At 42.4% G+C, this 24973-nt stretch overlaps 1 protein-coding gene across 6 annotated transcripts in view; it reads left to right on the top strand.

Annotated features, from left to right (window-relative positions):
* Nucleotides 1-24973, top strand: part of DYNC1I1 (dynein cytoplasmic 1 intermediate chain 1) — a 293645-nt gene that overhangs the window by 56612 nt on the left and 212060 nt on the right. For all 6 annotated transcript variants that reach the window (XM_008073845.2, XM_021706893.1, XM_021706891.1 and 3 more), the window contains one exon: nucleotides 10565-10680. In XM_008073845.2, the coding sequence (XP_008072036.2) occupies nucleotides 10565-10680 (116 nt within the window). The remainder of the gene's footprint in view (nucleotides 1-10564; nucleotides 10681-24973) is intronic.

Here is a 24973-nt window from a genome sequence, read left to right as displayed (position 1 = left end):
GAATTTTATTTCGATACAAGAAATTTAAGGCTGTCTTGATCCTAAGTCTCTGGCCAAAGTGCTCCCTCTTACCTTCCATAACCAGCCCTACATTCACCCAGGTGCTTAACATGTCAAAATTATTCTTGCATTTACATTTTCTACCTTAATTCTTAAAGACAACCAGATAGTCATTTCTTTGAAATCTATTGAATTTTCTGTAGCACGTCACATGTAGGCATAAAATAATGTCTCTCTTCCATATCATTGTTTTGAAAGGAATGGAGGTCTCTCCAAAACTGGGGATAAAACCAGGGTGCATTCCACTTTCGTAGAGAGTACTATGCTTTGCAAGGATTTATTCTCCATGTTATTAGCAATAATATCTGTAGTTTTAATAACATTCTAAAATATGAGGGTTTTCTTGAAATTTTCTTTATCTTAGAAAGAAGAAGAGCCACACAGTGTGCATTTCTTAGAACTCCAGTGGTGACATACACATTTCTCTTGCTGTTGATGAGAAGACAGAATCCTTATATTTGGGAGTAAGTCTGTCTAACCCTAAATTTCTTTGACTTTGGTAGATAGCATGGCTCATATACTTCACACTTTGGGCTTCATCTCTCTTGGATAATAAAACCTTGTAAGTAAACCAGCAAAGCTGTTCTAGTCTTGTTGTAGGTGGATAGATAAACATCTCAGTTGAGCCAGAAACGGCAAAAGAAAGGGGGTGGTGATTCTTGCAAGAGGGTAGCTTTCTCTTGTGATTCATAATGTCCAATCAAGGACACATGGGCAGAGCCTGGGTGGACAGAGTTATGCTAGAGGCAGACTTGAAATCTCTTCACCCCAAGCTGTGGCAAATAAACTTCTCATGCTCCAAGTACCTTCATTTTTTATTCTTCAAGTCCTGATTTTCATTTTCAAGAGAAGCAGTTCAACTTTGGGGCAGTGTGGCTTTTTTGCTCAGCCAAGTAGACAGAGCAAGGTGGAAAGGAAGCCCCCAGTACTCTTGGGGCAGAGAAGGGAGCCCAACCTCTCCTCCCTTCAGGACAAGGTCCAGTCCACATGTCAAGGATCTGTGGCTCTATACCTCAGCATGTCGGAAGCCCCTTTCTGACTTTCACCTTGAGATCTAGCATAGACTCTTGAGGCAGTTTCTTAGTATTGCATTCACTGCAGTCCACCTTGTCCAGCCTCACCCCCTCGCCTTCTCCTTGCCTTTCCACCTGCCTGTCTCAGAACGTCACAAGCGTGGGTCAAAGACGTCTTCCCTTTCGTCGGCACTAAGGGTCTGGGGCAGGGTGAGGTGTAAGCGGATCTGGTTACACAGTGAAGTCTCTGCCTCTCCTCTTTATCTAATGTTTTCAAGCCAGTGATATCAACCTCCAGGGGACATCAGCATCATCAGGGTGGGGGGGGTGGTGTGGACAAACTTACTAACACAAAGACTGGGCCCCACCCCAGAGTTCCTGGCTCAGTGAGTTTGGGGTGGGGACAGTGAACCCACATCCTAGCTGTTCCCTAGTGCTTCTGCTGCTGGTCAGGGGCCACACTTTGGGAACACCAGCTTTAGGATTTCTCCCATGAGAGTTTCCTCTTCACTTGTTAAATATGGTCACAATTAATCTAAATATATGAGGCTTTGTTTTACTGCTTAGGTGACATTGAATTGTTTGTTCACCCACAATTATTTTAAAATACTACAGTTTAATTCCACAAAACCCCTCTTATTTTGGACTACGTTACCAAAGTGAAGATACACAGTATGAGTTAATAATAATGCCATGTTAGCCAGGACATAGGTTCTTAAGTCTCAACTTATATTTCCACATCATTTCTTCTGACTTTTCCTCCTCTTCCCTTCTTCCCTTCCTTCCTCCATTGAACATTTATTTAGCTTCTGCTCTGCACCTGACACTAAGCCCCAGGGTGCAGAGATACATGAGTCAGGGATGAACAAGCGAGTTTGCAATCAAGACAGGGGAAACAGACACGAAAAGAAGGAAAGCAGTCATGCACCGCATAATGATGTTTTGGTCAACATCGACCGCATATGCAATGGTGGTCCCATGAGGTTATAAGATTGTATTGTTACTGTACCTTTTCTATGTTTAGATGTGTTTAGACACACGAATGCTTACCGTGTGCTACAATTGCCTGCAGTATTCACTACAATAACATGCTGTGTATGTTTATAGCTTAGGAGCAACAGGTAGACCATACACCCTAGGTGTGTGGTAGGCTAGACCATGCAGGTCTGTGTGAGCACACTCTGTGATGTTTGCACAACAACAAAATTGACTAATGACCCATTTCTCAGGAGTCCCAGTCATTAACCTATGGGTCACTATACACGACATGTACTAAGGACTTTGGCAGAAGTATCTGTGTGTGCAGGGAGCAGGGCAGGTGTTACCAGGAGGGCTGTGGGATGGCAGGAAAGGTATCACAGAGTCAGGACAGATGAGCCAGCCTGGAACCTGGAGCCTGACCAGAAAGAATGAGGATTCTCATTCAATGGTAGTACTGATGCTGCAGTGTGTGCCTTGTCTTGCTTAACTTGCAGTAAGGAATCAGTTGAGAGCATGCCTAAGCAGAAGGCCTGGCTGTCCTCTATGGAACCCCTATGACTGGGAGTAATTGTGTGGAACTTACATCAGAAACATTATCCTTCCATTACGTCCTGAGGATCTAAACCAGGCTGCCGCTCCAGAGTGCGTTCTCATGCTTCTAAAATGCTTGGACTTCTATGTTAGGTTGTACCAAGTTTGCCTCAATGAGTAGATGGTCAAAAGCATTAAGTAGATGGTTATAGGTGTTAAGTGGATTGTCATAAGTGCCAAGTGAATTGTCATAGGCATTAAGTGGGTGGTCATAGGCATTAAGTGGGTGGTCATAAGTATTTATTGGATGGCTATAGGCTTTAAGTGGATGGCAATAGGCATTAAGTGAATGGTCATAGGTGTTAGCTGACTGGTCATAGGCATTAACTGGATGGTCAGAGGTGTTAAGTGAATGGTCATAGGAGATAAAAGGATGCTCATAGGCATTAAGTGGATGGTCACAAGCATTAATTGGAAGGTCACAGGTGTTGAGAGGATGGTCATAGGCATTCAGTGGATGATCATAGATGTTAAGTGGATGGTCACAGGTATTAAGTGGATGATCATAGACATAAAGTGAATGGTCACAGGTATTAAGTGGATGGCCATAGGCATTAGGTGGATGGTCACAAGCATTAATTGGATAGTCATAGGTGTTGAGTGGTTGGTCTTAAACACTAAGTGGATGGACATAAGTGTTAAGTGAATGATCACAGGTGTTAAGTGGATGGTCACAAGCACTAATTAGATGGTCATAGGCATTGAGTGGATGGCCATAAGCACTAACTGAATGGTCACAGGTGTTGAGTGGATGGTCCTAGGCATTTGAGTGGATGATCATAGGCGTTAACTGGATGATCATAGTCATTAAATGTTTGATCATAGGCATTGAGTGGATGTTCATAGGCGTTAAGTGGATGGTCATAGGTGTTAAGTGGATGGGGTCATAGGTGTTAAGTGAATGATCATAAGCATTGAGTGGATGATCATAGGCATTGAGTGGATTGTCATAGGCATTGAGTGGATGGTCAAAAGCATTAATTGGATGGTCGTAGGAGTTGAGTGGATGGTCATAGGTGTTAACTGAATGGTCATAGACATTAAGTGAATGGTCATAGGTGTTAAGTGGATGGCCATAGGCGTTAAGTAGATGGTCATAGGTGTTAACAGATTGGTCATAGACATTAAGTAGATGGTCATTGACTTTAAGTGGATGGTCACAGTTATTAAGTGGATGGTCAGAGACATTAAGTGGATGGTCATAGTTGTTAAGTGCATGGTCATAGGCAGTAAGTGGGTGGTCACAGGCATTAAGTGAATGATTGTAGGCATTAAGTGTATGTTTATAGGCATTAAGTAGATATTCATAGGCATTAAGGGGGTGGTCATAGGTGTTGAGTGAATGATCATAGATGTTAATTGGGTAGTCATAGTCTTTAAGTGGATCGTCATGGGTATCAATGGGACTGTCACAAGATTCAAGTAGATGGTCATTGACCTTATGTGAATAATCATAGGTTTTAAGTAGGTTGTCATAGGTGTTAAGTGAATAGTCATAGGTGCTACTTGGGTGGTCTTAGGCATTAAATGGATGGTCATAGGCATTAAATAGTGGTTATAGGCATTAAGTAAATGGTCCTTAGTCATTAAGTGTATGGTCATAATCATTAAGTAGATGAACATAGGCGTCAAGTGATTGGTCATAATTGTGTAGTGAATTGTAATAGGCATCAAGTGGATGATCAAAGGCATCAAGTGGATGGTCATAGGCATCAAGTGGATGGTCATAGGTGTTAATAGATGGTCATAAGACAGTAAGTGGATGGCTATAGGTGTTATGTGGATTGTCCCAAGTGTCAAGTGAATGGTCATAGGCATTAAGTGGGTGGTCACAAGCATTAAGTGATGGCCATAAGCATTAAGTGGATGGTCATTGGCATTAAATGGATGGTCATAGGCATCAAGTGCATGGTAATAGGCATTAAGTGGATGGTCTTGGGCGTCAAGTGGTTGGTCACAGGTGTCAAGTTGATGGTCACAGGAATTAAGTGATGATCATAGACATTAAATGTATGGTCCTAGGGATTTGCTGGATGGTCATAGATATGAGATAGATGGTCTTAGGTATTAAGTGGGTGGTCTTGGGCATTAAGTGAATGGTTATAGACATTGGCATTATGTGAATGGTAACAGGCATTAGGTGAATGGTCATAGGCATAAAGTGGATGGCCATAGATATTAAGTGAAGGCTATAGGCATTAAATGAATGGTTATAGGTGGTAAGTGGATGGTCATAAGTGTACATAAATGTAAATTGGATGGTAACAGCTTCAAGTCAATGATCACAGGCATTTAGTGGATGATCATAGCCTCTAAGTGGATGGTCATAGGTGTTTAGTGGATGATCATAGCCATTAAGTGGATGGTCCTAGGCATTTAATGGAAGGTCACTGACATTAAATAGATGGTCACAGGCATGAGTGGGTGATCATAGGTGTTAGGTGACTCATCATAGTCATCAAGTGGACTATTACAGGCATTAATTAGAAGGTCATAGGTGTTAGGTGAATGGTCACAGGTGTTAAGTGGGTGGCTATAGGTGTTAGGTGGATGGTCATAGGTGTTAACTGGGTGACCATAGGTGTTAGGTGAATGGTCATATCTGTTAAGTGGGTGTTATAGGCATTAAGTGAATGGTCACAAGAGTTATGTGGATGGTCATAGGCATTATGTGCATGGTCATAGACATTACATGGATGGTCACGGGTATTAACTGATAGTAACAGGCATTAAGTGAGTGCTTACAGGTGTTAAGCAGATGGTCATAGGTGTTAAGTGGATGGTCATGACATTAGATAGATGGTTATAGGTGTGAAGTGGATTGTCATCTGCATCAAGTGGATGGTCACAGGCATCGAGTGGATGGTTACAGGCATTTAGTGATTATCATAGCCATTAAGTGGATGGTCATAGGTGTTAGTGGATGGTCATAGTTGTTAAATGAATGATCATAGGCATTAAGTGGATTTTCACGGGCATTAAGTGAATAGTCATAGGCATTAATGGGTGGTCATAGACATTAAGTCTGTGGTAATGGGCATTTTGTGGGTAGTTATAGGTGTTCAGTGAATGGTCATTGGCATCAAGTGATTGGTTACAGGCTTTAAGTATATGGTCATAGGCATTAATTAAATGGTCACTGGCGTTAAGTGGATGGCCATAGGCATTAAGTGGGCTGTGTTAGTCATTAAGTGGATGATCACAGGCATTGAGTGGATGGTTATCAGCATTAGCATTAAGTGAATGGTCACAGGCATTAAGTGGATGGTCATAGGCATTAAGTAGATGGTCATAAGCATTAAGTGGATGGTTGTATGTGTTAAGTGGATGATCATAGATGTCAAGTAGATGGTCATAGGCATTGAGTGGATGGTCACAGGTATTAAGTGGATGTTACAGGCGTTAAGTGGATGGTTATAGTCACTAAGTGTATGGTCATAGGCACTAAGTAGATGGTCATGGGCATTAATTGGCTGGTCATAGGCATTAAGTGGATAGTTATAGGTATTGATATTGAGTGGATGGTCATAGGCATTAAGTGGATGATCATTGGTATTAAATGGATGGTCATTGGCATCAAGTAGATGATCATAGGTGTTAAGTGGATGGTCATAGGCATCAGAAAACAAGAACACACTTAACAAGGTCACTGCAGCAGTTTTTCAGTACATGTCCTTGGACTTACATGTCCTTAAAGCCCAAGGCTCAGCTCTGACACTTTCTGTCTTTGTGATTTTGGCAAATTTCTGAGCTTCTATTTTCTCCTCTGTAAAAACATTACTGAGCTTCTATTTTCTCCTCTGTAAAATTAGAATATGATATAAAATTTTAATGAGGGAAAAGGAAGATAATATGTGAGGTGTTGGGCATCTTTTAGTACATGGTTACTAAAATACCAGCAAAATAGGCACAGAGAATAAAAGCATCTGATGTAAATGCAGCTTAATCAGTCTTGAGATCATTTGGAAGCAACACGCCAGTAACCTCTAAGAAGTGTCACAAAGAGTTGCTTTAAAAGTATACAGGATTGGAGACAGATTCACCCTCAATACAGGAGGACCACAAGTCAATCTGTGTATCAGCTGATGATCAATGTCTTTCTTTTTGATGGCTTGGGTCCAGTTGAGACCCTGAATTCACAAACACAATGTCAGTGAAAAACTGGTTGAAATTTTTCTTTTCTTTTGTTTTCTTTTTTTTTTGACGCTTTTCTTTTCTTCTTCTTTTTAACTTATTTTTATTATTATTTTTTTTTGTGTGAAGCTTTTCAATAATGATTGAGAAAGAGAATATTGTGTTTTAGTGAGATCAATGCACTTACTCACACTAGGTTTTGAAAACCAAGTCGTTTTCTGAGAAAGGGTAATACTCCTAGTTAAAGGAAAAGCACACGAACTCTCTGAGCAGTCCAAACCTTTACATACCCACGCAGAGGAATGGGGAGTGTGAGTCCTGTCTTATTCGCAGAAAGCCCTACTAACTCTACTGTCCTAAAGATCTTTAATTTTACGCACTCACAAATCTGCTTTCTCTGATTATTTTTTAAAATGTAGGCCTTTTATATTCCTCAAAAAAGATAAAATGCAGATAGTGCTGCTTGAACTGAGAGCCATGTACCATGTCCCAGGCCCTGAACTAAGTGCTTTGTAAGAATCATCTTCATCTGAACCTTATAGCTCAAGGGTGAAGACCCATTTTACAGATAAGAAGCCTGAGACTTGGAGGGGGGGAGGTTGCCACTTGTTGAGTACTTTCACCTGCAAGTCAGCACTGAGGGACAAAGTGGGCTTTTAGCCCTGTTCCAGCAAGAGGGCATGGCTTCATCATTATGCTGAGCTGTGTCACCAGTTGGCGTCAGACCCCTGTGATGGACAATCTAGTTATAGCTCAGCCTCCCGTTGCCTGATAACTGTCACTGGTCCCCAGACAAGACAGGTCTGTAGCCTGTGCTGTGTTAGCAAAACAGCCTGGGGTCCTTGCCTGCAGGTGCAGCTACCACACAACCAGAGCCTGCAAACTCTGGCCTCACACAGGTGCTCATGGGAGTCTAGGGTCTAGGTTGGCCTCTAAATGTAGTACTGGCCCCAGTTTGATGTGGTTTCTTTTCTGTCTCCTGGCTTGTAATAAAGATGGGCCTGTCTGGACCTCAGAAAGATGCTCTAGGCTATAAGACAGCAGGAGGGCCTTGGACTCTGGTCGTCCTGGGTGTGTGTGTCTTCATGTTTTTTTCTTCTGGTGCTTCAAGAAAGACCCATTTCAGGAAGAAGATTGTTTTCTGACCCAAGAAATTTTTTTCTTTTTTCTTTTCTTTTTGAGTTGAGGTCTCAACTCACTGAAGCTTCATCCTCCTGGGCTCAGGAGATCCTCCTGCCTCAGCCTCCTGAGTAGCTAGGACTATAGGTGCGTGCTACATGTTCAACTAACTTTTTAAAATTTTTTATAGAGACAAGGTCTCATTCACTATGTTGCCTGGGCTGATCCCAATCTTCTGGGCTCAAGCAATCCTTCCATCTCAACCTCCCAAGTTGATGGGACTACAGATGTGTGCCACATACCCAATTTATTATTTTTTTTAAATTACAGATGAAGTCTTACTATATTGCCCAGGCTAGTCTCAAACTCCTGGACTCAAATGATCCTCTCGCTTCAGCCTCCCAAGTGCTGCGGTTACAGGCATGAACTACCATATCCAGCCCCAAGGAGGTTTTTAAATAATACATTGAATATCTTACTCTGGAATGTCAAGCCTTTCATGTCCTTTGGTCATATGTTTCTAGTATATTTTGTGTGCCTCCCCGTTTCTGTGAGTGGAGGCTGCATGGGAGGGAGTGCTGGCCCAGATTGGCCTCTTTGGCCTCCTGCGGCCCAGAGTCCCAGTGCAGGAAGCCCTTGCAGCCAGGCCCACATGGGACTGGGCTGTAGTCATGTTTCCCTGCAGGACAGAGCCAGGCGGCAAGCTTGTCCTCTATACCAGCGTGTGTGTGTTCGTTTGCTAGTACCAACTTCGAACACATCTTAGATCTCACCTCAGTTGTTTTAGTAACTCTTTAAAAAGAAGAAGTTTTGTTTTTCTAGGCTGTTTGAAAAGTTGTACATGAAACTCCCAACTGTGGAAACTCATTGTGTTCCTACTAGACATAACTTAGAGAAAAAGCCGTGAGGCTGGGCCGTCTGCTGGTGTTAATTAAGCCCTACTATACACGTAGGGCATGCTGCTGTTGACCCTAGAGAGCAGGGAAGCGTGGGGTTTTGGTCAAATGAATGTCATACCCTTTTCTCTTGCAGAGACGCACATATACTCCATGCCTAGAAACTACTGGGTAATCTAGTAGACTAGGCCTGATACTAAATCTGTATACTAGAAATAATGTTCCAGAAACTGTTTTAAGATACTTGTGTTTGTAAATTATACCTTATGAATAGGTTGTGTATATGTGTGGTATATGCAGGATACCCAAGATGTGGGACATATACATTACCCCTAACAGTCATAGTAGAAAGCACCATTATCTCCATTTTACAGATGAGAAAATGGAAGCACTGAGAGCTTAGTAACTTGTTCAAGATAAGACTCACAGCTGGTGAGTGGTAGGGCTAGTAGCTAATGTGTCCAACCAGTAGACAATACGGCCTCCATGATCAGATGCTTTCTGGGTGTCTCAGGAAGCACTTTAGAATTTTGCAGTGACTCAGAACTCACCAGTTGGTGGGATGCAGAGGCTCATACCCGTAGTCCCAGCACTTTGGGAGGCCAAAGTAGGAGGATCACTTGAGGCCAGCAATTCCAGACCAGCACAGGCAACATAGCAAAACCCTATATCTATCTATCTATCTATCTATCTATCTATCTATCTATCTATCTATCTATCTATCTATCTATCTATCTATTAACTGGGTGTAGTAGTGCATGCCCATTGTCCCAGATACTTGGGAGACTGAGGCACAAAGATTGCTTGAGCTCAGGAAATCAAGATTGTAGGGAGCTGTGATCACACCACTGCACACCAGCCTGGGTGACAGTGTGAGACTCTGTCTCTACTCACCAATAAGAACCACAGATAGGAGTTTGGCTTGGTGGAGACTTGACCAGGGCCTAGGTCAGTAGTGTTTTCACCCTGTGTCTGTCGATGATGAATTGCATATGCTTGGGTGTGTGTCTTAAGCAGACTCTCACTTACCTCACCTATAAAATGGAGATGACTGCATTACCACACATTCCCTAGAGGTTTTTTAAGGACAGGAGGAGACATCTGAATACTCTAGGAGTGCCACATAAATATCATATCGAGACATAGTTTTTTCCGTGGTCTTGGGATGCTGTGCCAAGATGCCAACTCTCTGACTGGATGCCATGTTCTCCATCTGTGCTGTAGCAGTGTGTCTTTCACACAGATTCACGTACTGATCTGTGTTAGTTCCTCTTCTGGAGAAACTCTGCCTTAGAATATGACCATCTTGCTGATGTCATGGAGAATGTATCACTCCGCTAAGGATCCCAATTCTCTTTCCTCCAATTGGAGAAGCATTACTTTTCTTTTTTCCCTTTTGCCTGTGACTAGGATCCTGTGCTGCAAAGGAGAGGTCCCTTTACAGATTTTAACCAAGAAGAAGCAGGGATGCTTACAATGGGAGCTCTTGTCTGAGCTGGACCAGGGCTTCATTTCACAGATAGGACAGCTGAGGGCCAGCATCAGGGTCTTATCTGACATTACTCAGTAAATTAGGGTCAAAGGCCAAGAACCCAAGTATCCCAGAAGCCAGCCCAGGGTCAGTTCTGTTTCACTGGCCTGCCTCTGGCACTGATACACTGAAGAAGTTTGTGGTCTGCTTGTTTTAGTGCTTTGCTTTGCTTGACTACTGATAGCTCTTCTGCAGGGAATGCCTTCCCTTCCTGAGCATTTGTTCTCTATCACTTGCAGAAGAAGATTGCATAAGCTGGGTGTGTCGAAGGTCACCCAAGTGGACTTCCTGCCAAGGGAAGTAGTGTCCTACTCGAAGGAGACCCAGACTCCACTTGCAACACATCAGTCTGAAGGTAAATGATGTTTTTTGTTTACTTTCCATATTATCTCTGGAGAAATTGCCAGCAAGTAACATCCTTCTCATTGATTTCATACTTTACCACAAAAGATCTTCACAGAACACAAACATGAAAACACTTTGGAAGCCAAAGGCTCCTTTAGTTCTGGTTTTTAAACCTATGAAGACGAAACCCAGTGATATTCCTCTAAGGGTTTAAAGCGGATAACCTAGTGAGTGTGTGTGCTACATCAAAACTGTGTGAGCAGGATGAGAATCGCCAAAGAACAGTGGTAAAAACTCGTCTGAATTTTATCAACAAGAATAGGTACATCATTTGCAAGTGTTGGCAAACTGTAGCCCACCACCTGTCTCCAGAAATAGTGTTATTGGACTGTGACCACATCCAGCTGTGTACAGCTGTGGCCACCCTCTTGACAGTGGTAAGGTTGAGTCACAGTGAAAGAACCCGACATCTTTAAGTTAACCTGGCCCTTTACCGAGAATCTCTGCTGACCCTGGATTTGCTTTGCCAGGTTGAGATGACAACACACAAGGGTTACTAACCACTATGTAGAAATATGTTCTCTGCAAGCTCCATGCAAGTGAAGTGCACACCAAGTCTCCTTTGTGTAGTCCAGAAAATACCAAGTGGAACATGCACGTGCCAATCTCACTGAATCATAATGGTACACTCCTGAGAGAAGCGGAAGGTGGTAAATCAGACCCTTACTGGAAGTAAAGAAGTATGCCAAGCAACACTATGCAGATAGCAGAGAGAGATGTGCATACAGGCTGAGGGAGAGGCTCATTGTTAGAGAGGGACATTGTTGTTCCCACAAAGCACACCTTCTTCTTACTTTACAATTTGATTGCACAGTGCGGTGAGGAGGCTACTAGAGCTCCGGGTTCCTTGGTGTTACCCTGTAAATACAGACAAAATCCAGGGCAACAAAACACGGTTAACATTCCCTGCTTGGTTTACAGAAAATTAATGAATCAGAGCAGCTTGCTTTGTGTGAGCTACAGATCTTTAGCTCTCAGTGCATCATTTCAAGATCAAAGTGAAATCTGACTCCTTGAAATCCCTCACTGCCTCTAACATTCTGGAAACCTCTCCCAAAGCAGTTGGGGGTTGGTTCTTCAGGCTCAGTACCTCCATTGTGCAAGCCCTAGAGTGAGATCAATTTTAGAAGCAAACAAGTAGCACCCTCTGGTGGTGAAGTTACAACTCGACCAACCCAGCAAAAGAGACCTGTTTGTTCACGGGGCAGGAGACAGAAAATTAGTTTATGTAATTTACCCCGGCCTCCAGATAAAAGCAGAAAGGTCATTAAAATCATCTTCGCCACCCATCCAAAAGATGTGTTTGGTTTAATTTGCTGCTCGAGGTAGCTCGAAGTAGTGGTAGCGGGAGGTGTGTTTATGTAGCCACAAATTTTACCCATAACATACCTTCATCCAACTGAAATAGGAGAAAGAGTTGTTTTTTTAAAGTGTGTATTTATGGTATTAGAAGTGGTAAAGCAATATTATAAGGACAGATAAATTAAGGATAAAGGGCATCAACTCTCAACTTTGAACTGGGACCCATCAAGGGCAAAAGCTGTATCATTGCAGCGAGAGTTGGGTGCTCTCTTGGTGCTGCGGTCCACTCCACAGAAAAGGAGGAATTTATTTCTCAGCTCTTGGTGGAAGTTCTTTCTGTTTTGTTCACAAGGCCTGTCGAGTTTTTTTGTGGTGATGGGCATTTAGAGGGTTCCAATCCCACAATACAGAATTGAAGCCACGGGCGCTACTGTAGCTCTGATGTTCAAGTGACCTCTGATGGACTTGGACAGGAGAGCTTTCAGTTCTGGGTTCAGCTTGCCAGCCCCTCACCATGGGTGATGCTTGGCCTTTAGCCAACTGCAGTGGCCCAGCTACCCGCTTTCAAGGGTCTCCTGGTATGTGGAAGGTTGGTAGGAGGGCCCAGCAGAGTGGCCAGTGGCCATGTGGCACATGTGGGTTGGCTCATGGGTGAGCTCTGAGCTGTGGTGATGACTTCCTGACGACAGTAGCCTCCCGAGGCAGGAAGCAGCTGACAACTGAGCTTCCTGGCAAAGGGGTTGACGGTGTACATGACATATGCTGACTGTTTCGTAACTCACTGTTTTGTAACTCAGTGTTTGACTATGGCCAACTTGTTTGAACTAATTCTCCCGGGGTGTTCCTTTGTTCTACCTCTGATGGGGTTCCAGTCCATTCAGTTTGCTACACACCCCCTTTTTACTTTATAAAGTGTAAGAGAAGGTGCTTGGATCTTCCCAAGCTTAAGACTCCTTTCTCTGACGTGTGCTGTAATGAGCGTTTTCCTCAGAGTGGATGTTAATTTGTGATTTCAGTGAACTGTGATGAGAAATACTCAGAAAATTAACTCCACAAGGGAGACTTAGGATTAAAGCCTCCATAAACTTGGTTTTTCAGCAAGGTTCACCTTCCCTCTCGGTTGAGGCCATGTGTCCCAGAGAGAGATGACTGGGTGTGGGGAACTTGACCCGGTATGGGATGTCTTTACCCCCAAATGCTTTAGACACATGACTGTACTCCTAAGTTGTATGAAAGGAGGGAAATTGCAGTCCCTTGCCGATGGCGCCTTCCTTGCCCATCAGGAATCTCTCTGCAGACCACTGTGGGGTTCTGTGGCTGGGGACCTGGTCTTCTGCTTACCCAACAAGTACTGCTGGGTGACAGAGGTGATGCTAGGTGTCCCTGGAAATGCCACATTCTGCACGGGTCCTGGAGTATGGGGATTTTTCTACCTGCTGGAGAGAGGCCAGCCAGACTGGAGGATGGAGGAGGACACTTTCACAGCCTGTCGACAGCTGTGACGAGCTCTCGGTCCTCCTCTCCTCACAACGTCTCACACATGGGAGCTTTGCGGTCTTTCGCTGGACATGTCCCTCTCTCCACTACTCTCCCACCCCTTATTGTATCTGATTTATTGCATCCAAGAAATCAGACGCCTTGACTTTCCCCAGGCACCTGGGGACTCATGCCCCACACATGTGCTGGTTCCTGCCTGGAAAGCAGGCTCTCTGTTTGCCTTCCTCTGGGAGAACTCTGGGTCAGCTCTCCAGTCGCTTCTCTTCTCACAGACTCCCCTCCCTGCACTGTGAACATAGTCTGTGTTTCCCCACAACACACTGTCTTTAATCTGTCTGCATGTCTTCCTTTTGGACTGTGATCTCCTGAGGGCAGGATGTGTGCTCTTCATCTTCATGCCTGGCACAGGGCCTGGCATGAGAACAGGCCTCAGTAGGCATCAGTGAAATAAAGGGTGAGATGATATCAGAGGAATAAGAAAGAAGGAAAAACAAGTACTCACTGTATTCCAGGAACCATGGCACGTGTCCGTGCATGAAGGCTACTCTGGCAATGTTTTGGGGTTTTTGGGAACAGTCATGAGGGCAAGGCTCTGCTGCAGTGAAGAGGGGTCATGTTTCTGCTCAGCCGGGTCTCTGTGTCATCCGGGCTGGTACAGGTTCTAACTACCCAAGAGCAGGGCACAGTTATAAAAGCTGAAAGAGCAAATCGTCGAGGGAATCCACATGACCTGGGTGTGAGCCACCACGTCCAGCTTGTTCTTTTACATATATATGAGGTCTGACTATTGGGTCTGCAAACCATGCTGGAAAAAGTGCCATATACCTCACTACTGAATATCACTATGGTCACCTTTGAAGTCCTCCCCTTGGGAAGTTATGTACCAACGCCAGTGCCTAGTCCACATGTCAGAGCAATTTTGGAACTCTTTTTCTGGAATGGTCATCAGAGCTGTTATCATTGTTTGCTGAGGTCTGACAATTAAGTTCAAGAACCTGCCACTCTGCTCTTACATTGGCAGCACTGTTCAAATATCTAACTGTATTGGAACACCCTCCCTGCTTATCTGATCTGGCTCCCAGTGACTTTTTTCTTTACCTGAAGATCCTCCCTGCTCACCTGATCTGGCCCCCAATGACATTTTTCTTTACCTGAAGATGAAGGAAATTTTGAAAGGAAAACATTTTGATGGCATTCAGGACATCAAGCGTAATTCGACAACAACACTGATGGCCATTCAAGAAAAAGAGTTCTACGTTTGTTTTGATGGGGTGACTAGGCACTGGAATTGGTGCATAGTTTCCCAAGGGAAGGACTTCCTTCCATGAAGGTGACTACAGTGATATTCATCAACAAGTTATGTAGCACTTTTTCTAGGATGAGTTCACAAACTTAATTGTTGGACCTCGTGTATATACTAAATGTCTTCAATATCTTGTTTATAGTTTACATTGACAGCATACCCCGTTTCAGGCACTAAATTTTCATTGGAAATACTTGAGATGTAATTAGATTCCATAAAGTTTGCAATTGAAACCACGGATTCATATTATTCCAAATACGTTAAAAACCTTTCTAATAATTGAATCAAATGTTAGTTTCTGAATTTGATCTTTAGTTACACTTAAATAAAAGTGGAAACACAGTTCTTTAGGTGCTTAGCCAGGTTTGCAGTGCTCAGTAGTGGCATGGGCTCGTGGCTCATGTGCCCAGGTCTAGTGAGACCCATCATTTCACAGGGTCAGAAGCTGATCCCAGAAAGCTGGCCTGACCTTCGTTTCAGTGTGGCTGGGCTAGGGGCTAAGGTGAGCCCTCTTCAGGTGAAAGAGGGCATTACGCATTCTCCTTCTTGGGAATCAGCCCTTGTCCAAGCCAGCATTATGTGACTGGACTGAAGTAAAGTTGTAACTCCACAGGGCAAGTTCATCAGAGAGACAACTGGGGGAAGCCCTCGGGTCTGCCTTTACAACCCTGAGTTTAGACACTGGGGTAGTCATCTCTCTTGCCTTGTCTTCTTGCTTTCCAAAGAGATTGCCTGGGGCATCCTGCCAGGCATTTCACTCCTCCACCACCAGCCTCGCTTCTGTCTGGGATGCCTAAATACCATAATTATCTTATTTGTAGCTCTTTATCTTAGATAAGAACTGTTTCAGGGAGACATCGAGGACTGCCTTGTTTTGCTTTCTTGAGATATGCCTGATATTTCCCTTTGACACTTCTCTATAGTGCTAATCCTCTTTCGGAGCAAACTGTAGAGACCTGTAGAACCCTCAGGTCCATTGTTAAAAAAATCAAGGATTAGGGGATATTTTCCTGGGATATTAGTTTTTTTTTTTTAATGGTAATCTCATATCATCTTGCAGATATCTTGAAAGTCAAGAAAAAGGAGCCATGTAAATAATATAGATATTTCTGATTTTTTAAGGCATTTATATGAAACAGAATTTTCTGTTTTTTTTTTTAAGATAATTGTTTTCCTTATCCTTGAGCCACCATTTCAGGCATGGCCAGAAGAGTTTTCATGGTTTAATTCTTGACTTAGATTAGAGATTAAAATAGGTATTGACTAAGAAACTAGTCAGTCTTTATATTACAAGGGACAAACCCCATACTAAAGGTTGAATTTTTTTTAAGTACTGCGTAATAACGCCATTGCCGATACAATAAAATATCCATCAAGCAAAATCATTTATCCAGAATATTCCTTTAAATGAAAAACAAAAAGGAGCTAAATGACTACTAAAAATAAAACCAGAATTAAAAAAAAAATTTTAAGACAAAATGCAGAGCAAGATCCAGTGCTATTTGACATTCTGTCTTATTTTCTATACCTCTGTCATCTATAATTCAAAAAAAGAGGAGGGACATTGAAAAGAGTAGCCTCAGAACACCATGTGAACATTAGTCTCAAAACAGCAACATGTCTTGCTTATAGTGCTGTACTTTGGGACACTAGAAAATGCATGATTACATCTTAGGAAGATGGGCTAGGAATTTCCTGCTTAACCATGAATTAACCAGGTAATTAACCAACAGACCACATTTTCTAAGCAGTCTCAGTCAGGGATTTAATGTGTTTTGTAGACTCATGAGGCTAGAAATAAGAGATCGTGTATGAGAAATGCCATCTTTTGAAGTTGTTATGAGGGACCCATTTCTTTAGTACTTCCTTACAAGCTTGTGGTATTTCGGAGTGCCTCATCTCAGCTAGAAGAGCAGCACAGCTCAACTGAGGCTGAGGTCCTAGAAGTTCATGTCAAGAACACAAAAGTTTTGTTCGGTTATATATTTTTTTCTGCTTCCCAGGCTCACCCATTGCAGATAGATGATCTAAACACTCTTCACTGAGAAAATAACTAATACAGTATCTGAATTACAGAGCTGATGCCAAGTGAATATTTCATCAAGGACCACTAACTGGCCCAGTTACAAATCTAGTCCCACAATCTCTCTAGGCTTCTCTTCTCCTGGGCCCCCATCTCTGATAATGAGCACATTAATTCTATGCATCACTGGTACCCAGCATAGTACTTGGTATCTGGTGCAGGAATGGATGGATAATGTGACTCAGCCCATAGAGTAACTTTAACCATCTAATGGGCCAGATGATGGAAGAAACAGAAGAGCGGTCAAAGTGCACGAGGCAGAGGGCATGTTCCAGAATTCATAGTTCCAAACATTAAACGCGTGGTTAATGTATGCAGGAGAGAGAGCGTGAATGGAAGTATTCTCTGTAACTCACAGAATCAACATGAAGGCTGTGAAAACAGGTCCAAAAGACAGGCAAAGACCAATGGAAGCTAGTCAGCAAGATGACAGTTGAAAGCCACACCAAAATAGAAAGTTTTCAATATGTCTATGACTAGTGAACCCAGGAGAAGCATGACAGGCAGGAGGAAAAATCCACAAAAGGGAGCTATCTGGTAAAGGCACATTGATTTTGTCCCCCTCTGTGACAGAAAAGGACTAAAGTGATCAGCCTGACTGGTGCCTCTTTCAAGATATGGTCCAATACTGGGGTCTAGTGTTGATCTCTGGTTGGGCCCTGGGCATGGAAGCCTTGGTCAAGGCAACTCAGCCCTTGTCTAGCCCACATTCCTGCTGCTGTAGCTGGACACAGGAGGGTGATGAACATTCTGGAACTGGCCTACTCTTCCACTTGATTTCAAAGAGACTTTTTTGCAGTATATACCTTTTGATTGCATGTAAGTGGCATGCCCCTCCAGATCTGTTTTGAAATATCCCCTTTTATATTTCTTTCCTAAACCTTTGGCCACCTGCATCGTCTCATTGTGCTCATGGATCATTATAGGTAGAGCTTTGTCTCATACACTCTGTTATTTCTCACACAGTGGACAATGAGATACACTCATCAAAGCTCTTTTCACCCAAGTGGAATTGTCCCCCTCAGCTCTAAACTCTAGGTCTAATCCCATATGGGGCCATAATTTCAGCAGTCTACATCTGGCTTATACCAACATATCACTTAGAACTTTCCAGAGTTTAAACTCAAATACTGTCTCCTCAGACAGTTAATCACAAGACATGGCTTCTTTGGCTGAGGTAGAAGTCATGATGCAGCAGGAGTGGGAACACTGGGGAGTGTGAGTGACTGACCATGTGTGGTACCTGCTGTAGCCCAATAGAAAACACTTGCCCACGCTGATGAGGAGACAGGGCCTCACCTGAGTTCATGGCTGGACAGATCAGATAACACTCCAGGTTCATAATACATAGTTTGTTTTCCCTGTCACCTGATATCTCATGGTCAGGTTTAATCTCTACTCAGGCCCAGTAGCAAGCCAAGACCTCTCAAAATCAGAGTAGTCATGGAAGGAAGAGGTTACCCCAGTGCTCTAAAATCAAAGGACCACTTCTGTGATTCTCTCCTTAGTAATAGTGTATGGGCTTGCCACAGACACTTGGGCACCACTGGGTCACTTGGACTCTAATTTTTAAGAAGGATAGTCACTTAAAAGCAGATGCCTTTGAATCACCGGGTAAATGGATTGCGCCAATGCATGCAAACATTGAATATGTTGCCTACAAAAGCCAGAATGGCCCACTAAGCATTTTGACGCTTAGCATTAGAGAAACAAAGTATTCACCATGTAAAGCGGAGTTTACTAGACCTCTGGACCCATAGAAACTTTCCTGAAATAGCAGGTCTTTATGTTTTCAAAGGGTTTTTTCCCGTCCTCTGGCCTCCATGTGTTTTAAGTAGATATTTAAGGCACCAGCTAAAGCTTAGTCCCCAAGTTCTGCTGGCACAATGCCTCATGTTCAAGGTAAGATGGTCCAGGTCTGCAAACAGAACCAGGGAACTGGCTCAACCCTTCTATAGAACGATGAAGCTGCGAAGAGGAGGAGGTAGGTCTTCCTTGACAGTCAAGCAAGGCTTAGTGTACAATGTGACTTGGGATACTCCCAGGCCTCCATATGCTTACCTACATTTGATTTTCCATTATTTCCTGATCCTTGCTGTCATTTTCATGTAAGTTGCCTGGTGACACTGCCAATTCAACAGGCTTTCTTTGGGAATGTACAGAATTTAAACTTTGCATTCGGTTTTAGCAGATGTATTTTGTAGACATTTATCACAAGCAGGAGAGGCCATGGGTCTATATCCTGAGCTAAAATACAGAGATCTGAGCTTGTCATATACTTCCTAAAGTTGTCCTCTCCCATGAGAAGTAGCCACCTCACCCTAGTGTCAATAAATTCTTCATGCTGTTCATACTATTCAGTGGCAGTGACAATTTGATTCCCTAAATCCTTTTCAATGTACACTTCATTAACGATTGTTGCAGAAGATGTTATTTTGCTACTTATTATAGCTGACAGATTCCCATTCCTGAACTCTAACTGAGTTTTCATTTTCTTTAGCACCAGCTAGGGCATATAACCAACATCAGTTTTCTAAGTAACTTCTTCTGATAGCAATTTTTATAGCAGTCTGGGTTCATGGTTGTCCACTAGAAACTAACTCTGGCAAATTAAACAGAAAACGAGTTTGTTGGGAAGATATGAGAGACATGGCAGAGTTTACCAAAAAATCCAGAGAATTAGGTTAGAAATGGAAAAAAAATGTTGTAAGTTGCTGTGGACTGAATGCATACTCTCAAAACTCATATTTGAAGCCCTAACTCCCAATATGACTATATTTGGAGACAGGGCTTTTCAGAGGTAGTGGCCTTATGAGAAAATGGAGAGAGAGAGAGAGAGAGAGAGATTTCTGTCTCCATGTGAACTGACCAAGGAAAGGCCATGTGAGGACACAGCAAGATGACTGTCTGCAAGCCAGAGAGAGCCCTCCCCAGAAACCAAACTGACTGGCCCCTTGATTTTGGACTTCCCAGTGTCTGGAATTGTGAGAAAATAAATGTCGGTTACTTAAGCAACCCAGTCTATGATATTTTGTTAAGGCAGCCTGAACTGACACAGCAAGATCACACCACTGAGCCTTCCTGGTTGGAAGACTAGACCCTCCTGGACTTCCTGTCCCTAGATATTCACTGTCACGCTTAGGATTTAAACTTTGCAGTCATTGCTGCCTTGAAAACCTCTCACTCTCTCTGCCCCTTGGCAGTGTTCCCTCAAGATTTAAAGAGCTGAAAGGAAGCCCATAGCTAGGCCTCGGTTGTGCGCCCTGTGCTCTGTGCTGGGCAAGGATGAGAAAAAACTGCCCCCGCTGAGTTCTCATAAAGTTTGGGGTGGCTGGGACTCAACTTTGATCTATTTTGGTATATTCCTTTCCCAAAAAAGGTGTTTGAATGCTGAGTAGCCAAAAAATATATATATATTGAAAAAATGCCCACTTTGGTGTAAGAAGAAAATGGGGAGGTAAAGAGAAAAATATTTATTAGGTGTCCAGCACACTCATACACATGACGGCACTTGTAGCATTGCTGCAGAACTAACTCACCTTGTAAATCAGAGGTGCAGAGAGAATGCAGCTCCTTTATTCTATCAGCAACTGTCCATATGACTACTAGTTGACAGGAGGAAAACGTACAAAATAAACAGCCTTGGTCCACGCTTTTACTTTAAACAGTCTCTGCTAGTATGCTCCATTAATCTTGGGTGGAAATTCTCAGACTCCCATAGTGCCTCGCTCTCAAATGCCATCTTTCCCTAAGATCTGGGCCAAGTGTAGAGGGGAAGAGAGGTGGGATTCATATGACCCTATGGCCTTGGTGGCAGTAGGGAGGATAAGAGGGACTCTGATCCTGTGCCAGTCCTTGGCAGCATGCTAGATGATGTCTGTTACTCTGTGACATGATGTCCTGTGCCATCTCTCTGCTAATGGCTTGGTCTCCTTTCAGTTTTCATTGTCTCTAGACCTTAAGTTTATGCCCTGTCATTTTTCCATCCACTGGCTTAGTAGTCAACCACCAGGCCTAGTCCATTCACCACAGCAGATCTCTTGATAGGCTGGCCTTCAATGCAATGTTTATGCTTCACTAGTTCTTCTTGCTGCCTTAATCTGCCACCAACCCTCAGCGAGGCTTGGCTGCCTGTGGCGAATGAGAACTGTTGCATCATGGTATTCTTTCAGTTTTCCAAACAAGGAGCCATTTGCAGTGCTCTGGGTTCATCTCTCTTCTTAGTTTATTTAACACTCCACCCCTCCCAATGCTCCCTTCAGAAAGTAGAAATCCAGATATCTGAAACTTCACCTCTTTTCCCTAAATGGTGCTATCTGAAAGTAAACTTCTGCTTAACTTCCTTCATTTTATATCTTCATTTTACCATGGCGTCCCAAGGTTTTACTTGTTTTGGACAGAAGGAGTGATCTTTATAGTTAGTGATATTCTAAATGGTAAAGAAGAGAAATTTGAAATGTTCTTTATCCCTCAATTAAATCTAGCTCTCAAACGACAGAGGGGTTACAAAATTCAGTTTTTTGAGAAGGTTAGAATCTTGTCTAAGTTGTTCTATTATCTTTCTTTTCTATCAAATTCAAATATCTCTACTGGCAAATGAATGACTAGGGTGAATATCATTACATTCCGAAAGACCAGTAGAAAAACATTATTAGTAATTTTCAACTATAACCCCCACTGCACACCAAAATAAAGAGGATGTTGTTTCTACTTATCTCCCTTGAGCAATGACAGAATCAAGAAATGGCAGGACTAAATAATATCACAAGGTATAACAAACCTTTTGTTCCATGGAGAATGAAAATTGATATGTTGACTAATTCAAGAAACATATACAGATTCTACTTTTGGTGTAGCAAGGTGAGATGCTTCATGAGTCTACTTCCCAGTAAAACTGGTAAAAATTAAAACAACAGCAACTTCACAACTAAATATTTAAAAACCTCTGGAAATCATCCTAAGAGCATAAAGCAAGTAAAAAAAACCCAACATTTATGCAATAAAACTTACTAAAACTTGGTAAGAACAGGAAGAGTCTGTGGTGTTGGAACCAGAGTCCACTCCCCCTTTTCAGCTCTAAGGAACCTCCACTTCAGGCAGGTGCAGTAAAGAACATGAAGCCATCTCTTCCCCCAGCTCCCTATTGTGTCTTCCTGGGAGGAGCAAGACATTCACATTTCTCATTCTACCCCCAGCAACCTGCTGCAGAGGGTAAGTTCCAGGCAAATTGGGGCTCTTTTGTTCAGCCTAGCCCTGACTTGAGTGATGGAGGCTTTAACTTGAGTTCAACATACTGAGATCATGGGGTCCCAGTGACTACAGAGGTTCCATGCTGGGAGAGACATGCTTAGCAGACCAGAGGATATAGCAGCACCCCACTCTCCCACACTCACCTCCTAAAGCAAGGGTGTCACTCAGAAAGAAGGGTGGTATTGTCCCATCCAACTCCAGAGCCTTCGTGCAAAGATTTTGACCAAGGAGAGAAGCAGGCTATAAAACAGGGAGCTCAGAATCTCTTCCAAAGGAGTTGACGTTGGATGCCTAAGGGCATCCTCCAAACAATTGAGATTGTGATATCACACAATGGATAAGAGATTGGTAGGTGTGTTAGACATATAAGCTGAAACATAGGCCAGTTAGTTTACTAGACAGACTCAGGGAAACAAACAACTAAGAAGAGCCCTTCTGGGATCACAACAATCTCAAAAACTGATCTCAAAAACTATTCCTGCAAATAAGCCTGAATTTAATTGGATCAGTCTGTGGAGAGATTTGTGCCCCAGGGCATTGCTGAAAACTATAGAGCAACAACCATGGAACTCACTGGCAATTAGTAGAATTTAACAGTTGTTGTGGCAAGGAAAGGGACTTTGAAAGGGACCACAAAAACTGTCACCCCATCCTTCCAGGATCAGTATCAGAGGCTTCACACTAAGAAGGGTGAGAGAGGAACAGACTGCACCAAAATAATACAACCAGTCAGTAAACAAACAAGCAAATAACAACAAACTTGTAGGGTGAGGGGACTAGAACCCAATGCTGCCACAATATATTAACTAAGTTGGTTTCTAACAAAAATTCATGAGGTATACAAAGAGGCTAGAAAGTCTGACCCCAACACAGGGAGAAAATCAGGTAACAGAAATTACCTGTGAGAGCAAGATAGATTTAACAAATACTTCAAAGGTGTGTGTGTGTGTGTCTTTGTATGTGTGTTTTCAAGTAATTAAAATAAACCATGCTTAAAGAAGCAAATGAAGGTATGATTACTATAGTTCATCAAATAGAGAATATCAACAAAGAGCTAGAAATTAAAAAGAAGAAGAAGAAGAAGAAGAAGAACCAAATGTCAATTCTGGAGTTCGGTACAAAAACTGAAGGAAAAATAAATTAGGGGACATAACAGAACATTGAACTGGCAGAAGAAAAGAATTAGCAAATGTAATGACAAATTGATAGGCAATTTGAAATTCAGGGAGAAAAAAGAATGAAGAAAAAGTATGAGATCCTCAGAAAAATGTGGGATACCATTAAGCAAATCAGTCTGCCTATAATGGGAATGCCAGAGGACAGGTGAGAGAGAAAGTAGAAAAATAATCAAAGAAATAATGGATAAAATCTTATCAGAATTGATTAAAAGTTTCCATCTATAAACTCAAAAGGCTCAATAATCTCCAAGTCAGACACATACAGAGTGCCACAGATGCACCCTAGTTCCAGTGCTGAAAGTCATAGACAAGGAGGAAGTCCTGAAAGTTTCAAGAGAAAATGAATTTTCACTTACAGGGCAGCTCCAAGAAGATGAACCACTGACATCTCATCAGAAACAGAGGTGAGTAGAAGTCAGTGGGTGAACATATTCAAGGTGTTCAAAGGGGAAAAAAATTCACCAATCAAGACTCATCATCACCACATAAAGTTGTCTTTAAAAAGTGAATGTGAAATAAAGACATTCCAAGACTTTTTACAAGACTGCTGAGATAATTTGTAGCTGCAGACCCATCTTATAAGAAATACTAAAGACATTCTTCGGGCTGAAATCAGGTGACCCCAGTCAGTAATTCAGATTCACAGGGCAAGCAAAGAGTACAGTAGAGGTAGTGATGTGACTATGAAAAATGGTGCACCTGGGTTTGCCTTTCTTGTTATTTTCCTTCCCTTAACTGATTTAAAAAGCAGTGGGATAAGACATTATGCCTATAATTGTATCATTGGGCCTATAACATATAGAAATATAATATATTTGCTAATAGCACAAAAAGGTGGGTGGGAGCAAAGTTGCAATGGGGCTAAGGAAATGACCCCAAATGGTCATCAGATTTGTGGAAACAAATGAAGAGAATCAGAAGTGGGAAATATGAGGGCTAAATAGCAAAAGCTGTAGGCATATAATTAGTCTTCTCTCGACACCTTTAAAACGCACTAAGTTATATTAAGTAAAAGTAGTAAATGCATTGTTGGACTTGTAACATATTATGCTATACAGATCATATTATACATAGCAATAAGGGCATAAAAAGGAAGGAAAGAGAATCAAGTCACATGGGATAACATTTCTATAACTCACTGGTATTAAGTTGGTCCTCTGATATGTTAAGATATTTATGGTAAGCCCTAACATGACCAATAAGGTATCTCAACACAATTGTTAAAAAAAAGTCATGAAAAACTAAGATGTTACATTAGAAAATATTGACTTACTGTAAAAGAAAGTGATAGGAGAGGAACGAAGGAACAAAAAAGTCAAAAGACACCAGAAAAGCAAAATGAGATGGCAGCCCTAAGTCCACTACAATATGTTAGTCAGGGGTAGAATGGGTATGGAAGCAGGCACCTTGAGGGAATCCAAGCCACCAAATATGGCTGCACAGGGGTCTCCAGCTACAGAGGATACAAGTAAGACTGGACTGGTGTGTGTGACAGGGAATATGGTGACAGTACAGGCAAGCAAATCATAACCAGAAGAGAGAAATACAAAGAGATGTCCACGAAATAGTATAGTGCTAAGAGAATAATATCATTCTCAGTAGAGAAAGGTGTTGAGAAAGCAATGGGGAA

This window comes from Carlito syrichta, unplaced genomic scaffold, assembly GCF_000164805.1.
Source record: "Carlito syrichta isolate Samal-C Ts95f unplaced genomic scaffold, Tarsius_syrichta-2.0.1 Scaffold316198, whole genome shotgun sequence".
NCBI classification, from domain to species: domain Eukaryota; kingdom Metazoa; phylum Chordata; class Mammalia; order Primates; family Tarsiidae; genus Carlito; species Carlito syrichta.
This window is presented reverse-complemented; position numbering and strand designations above follow the sequence as displayed.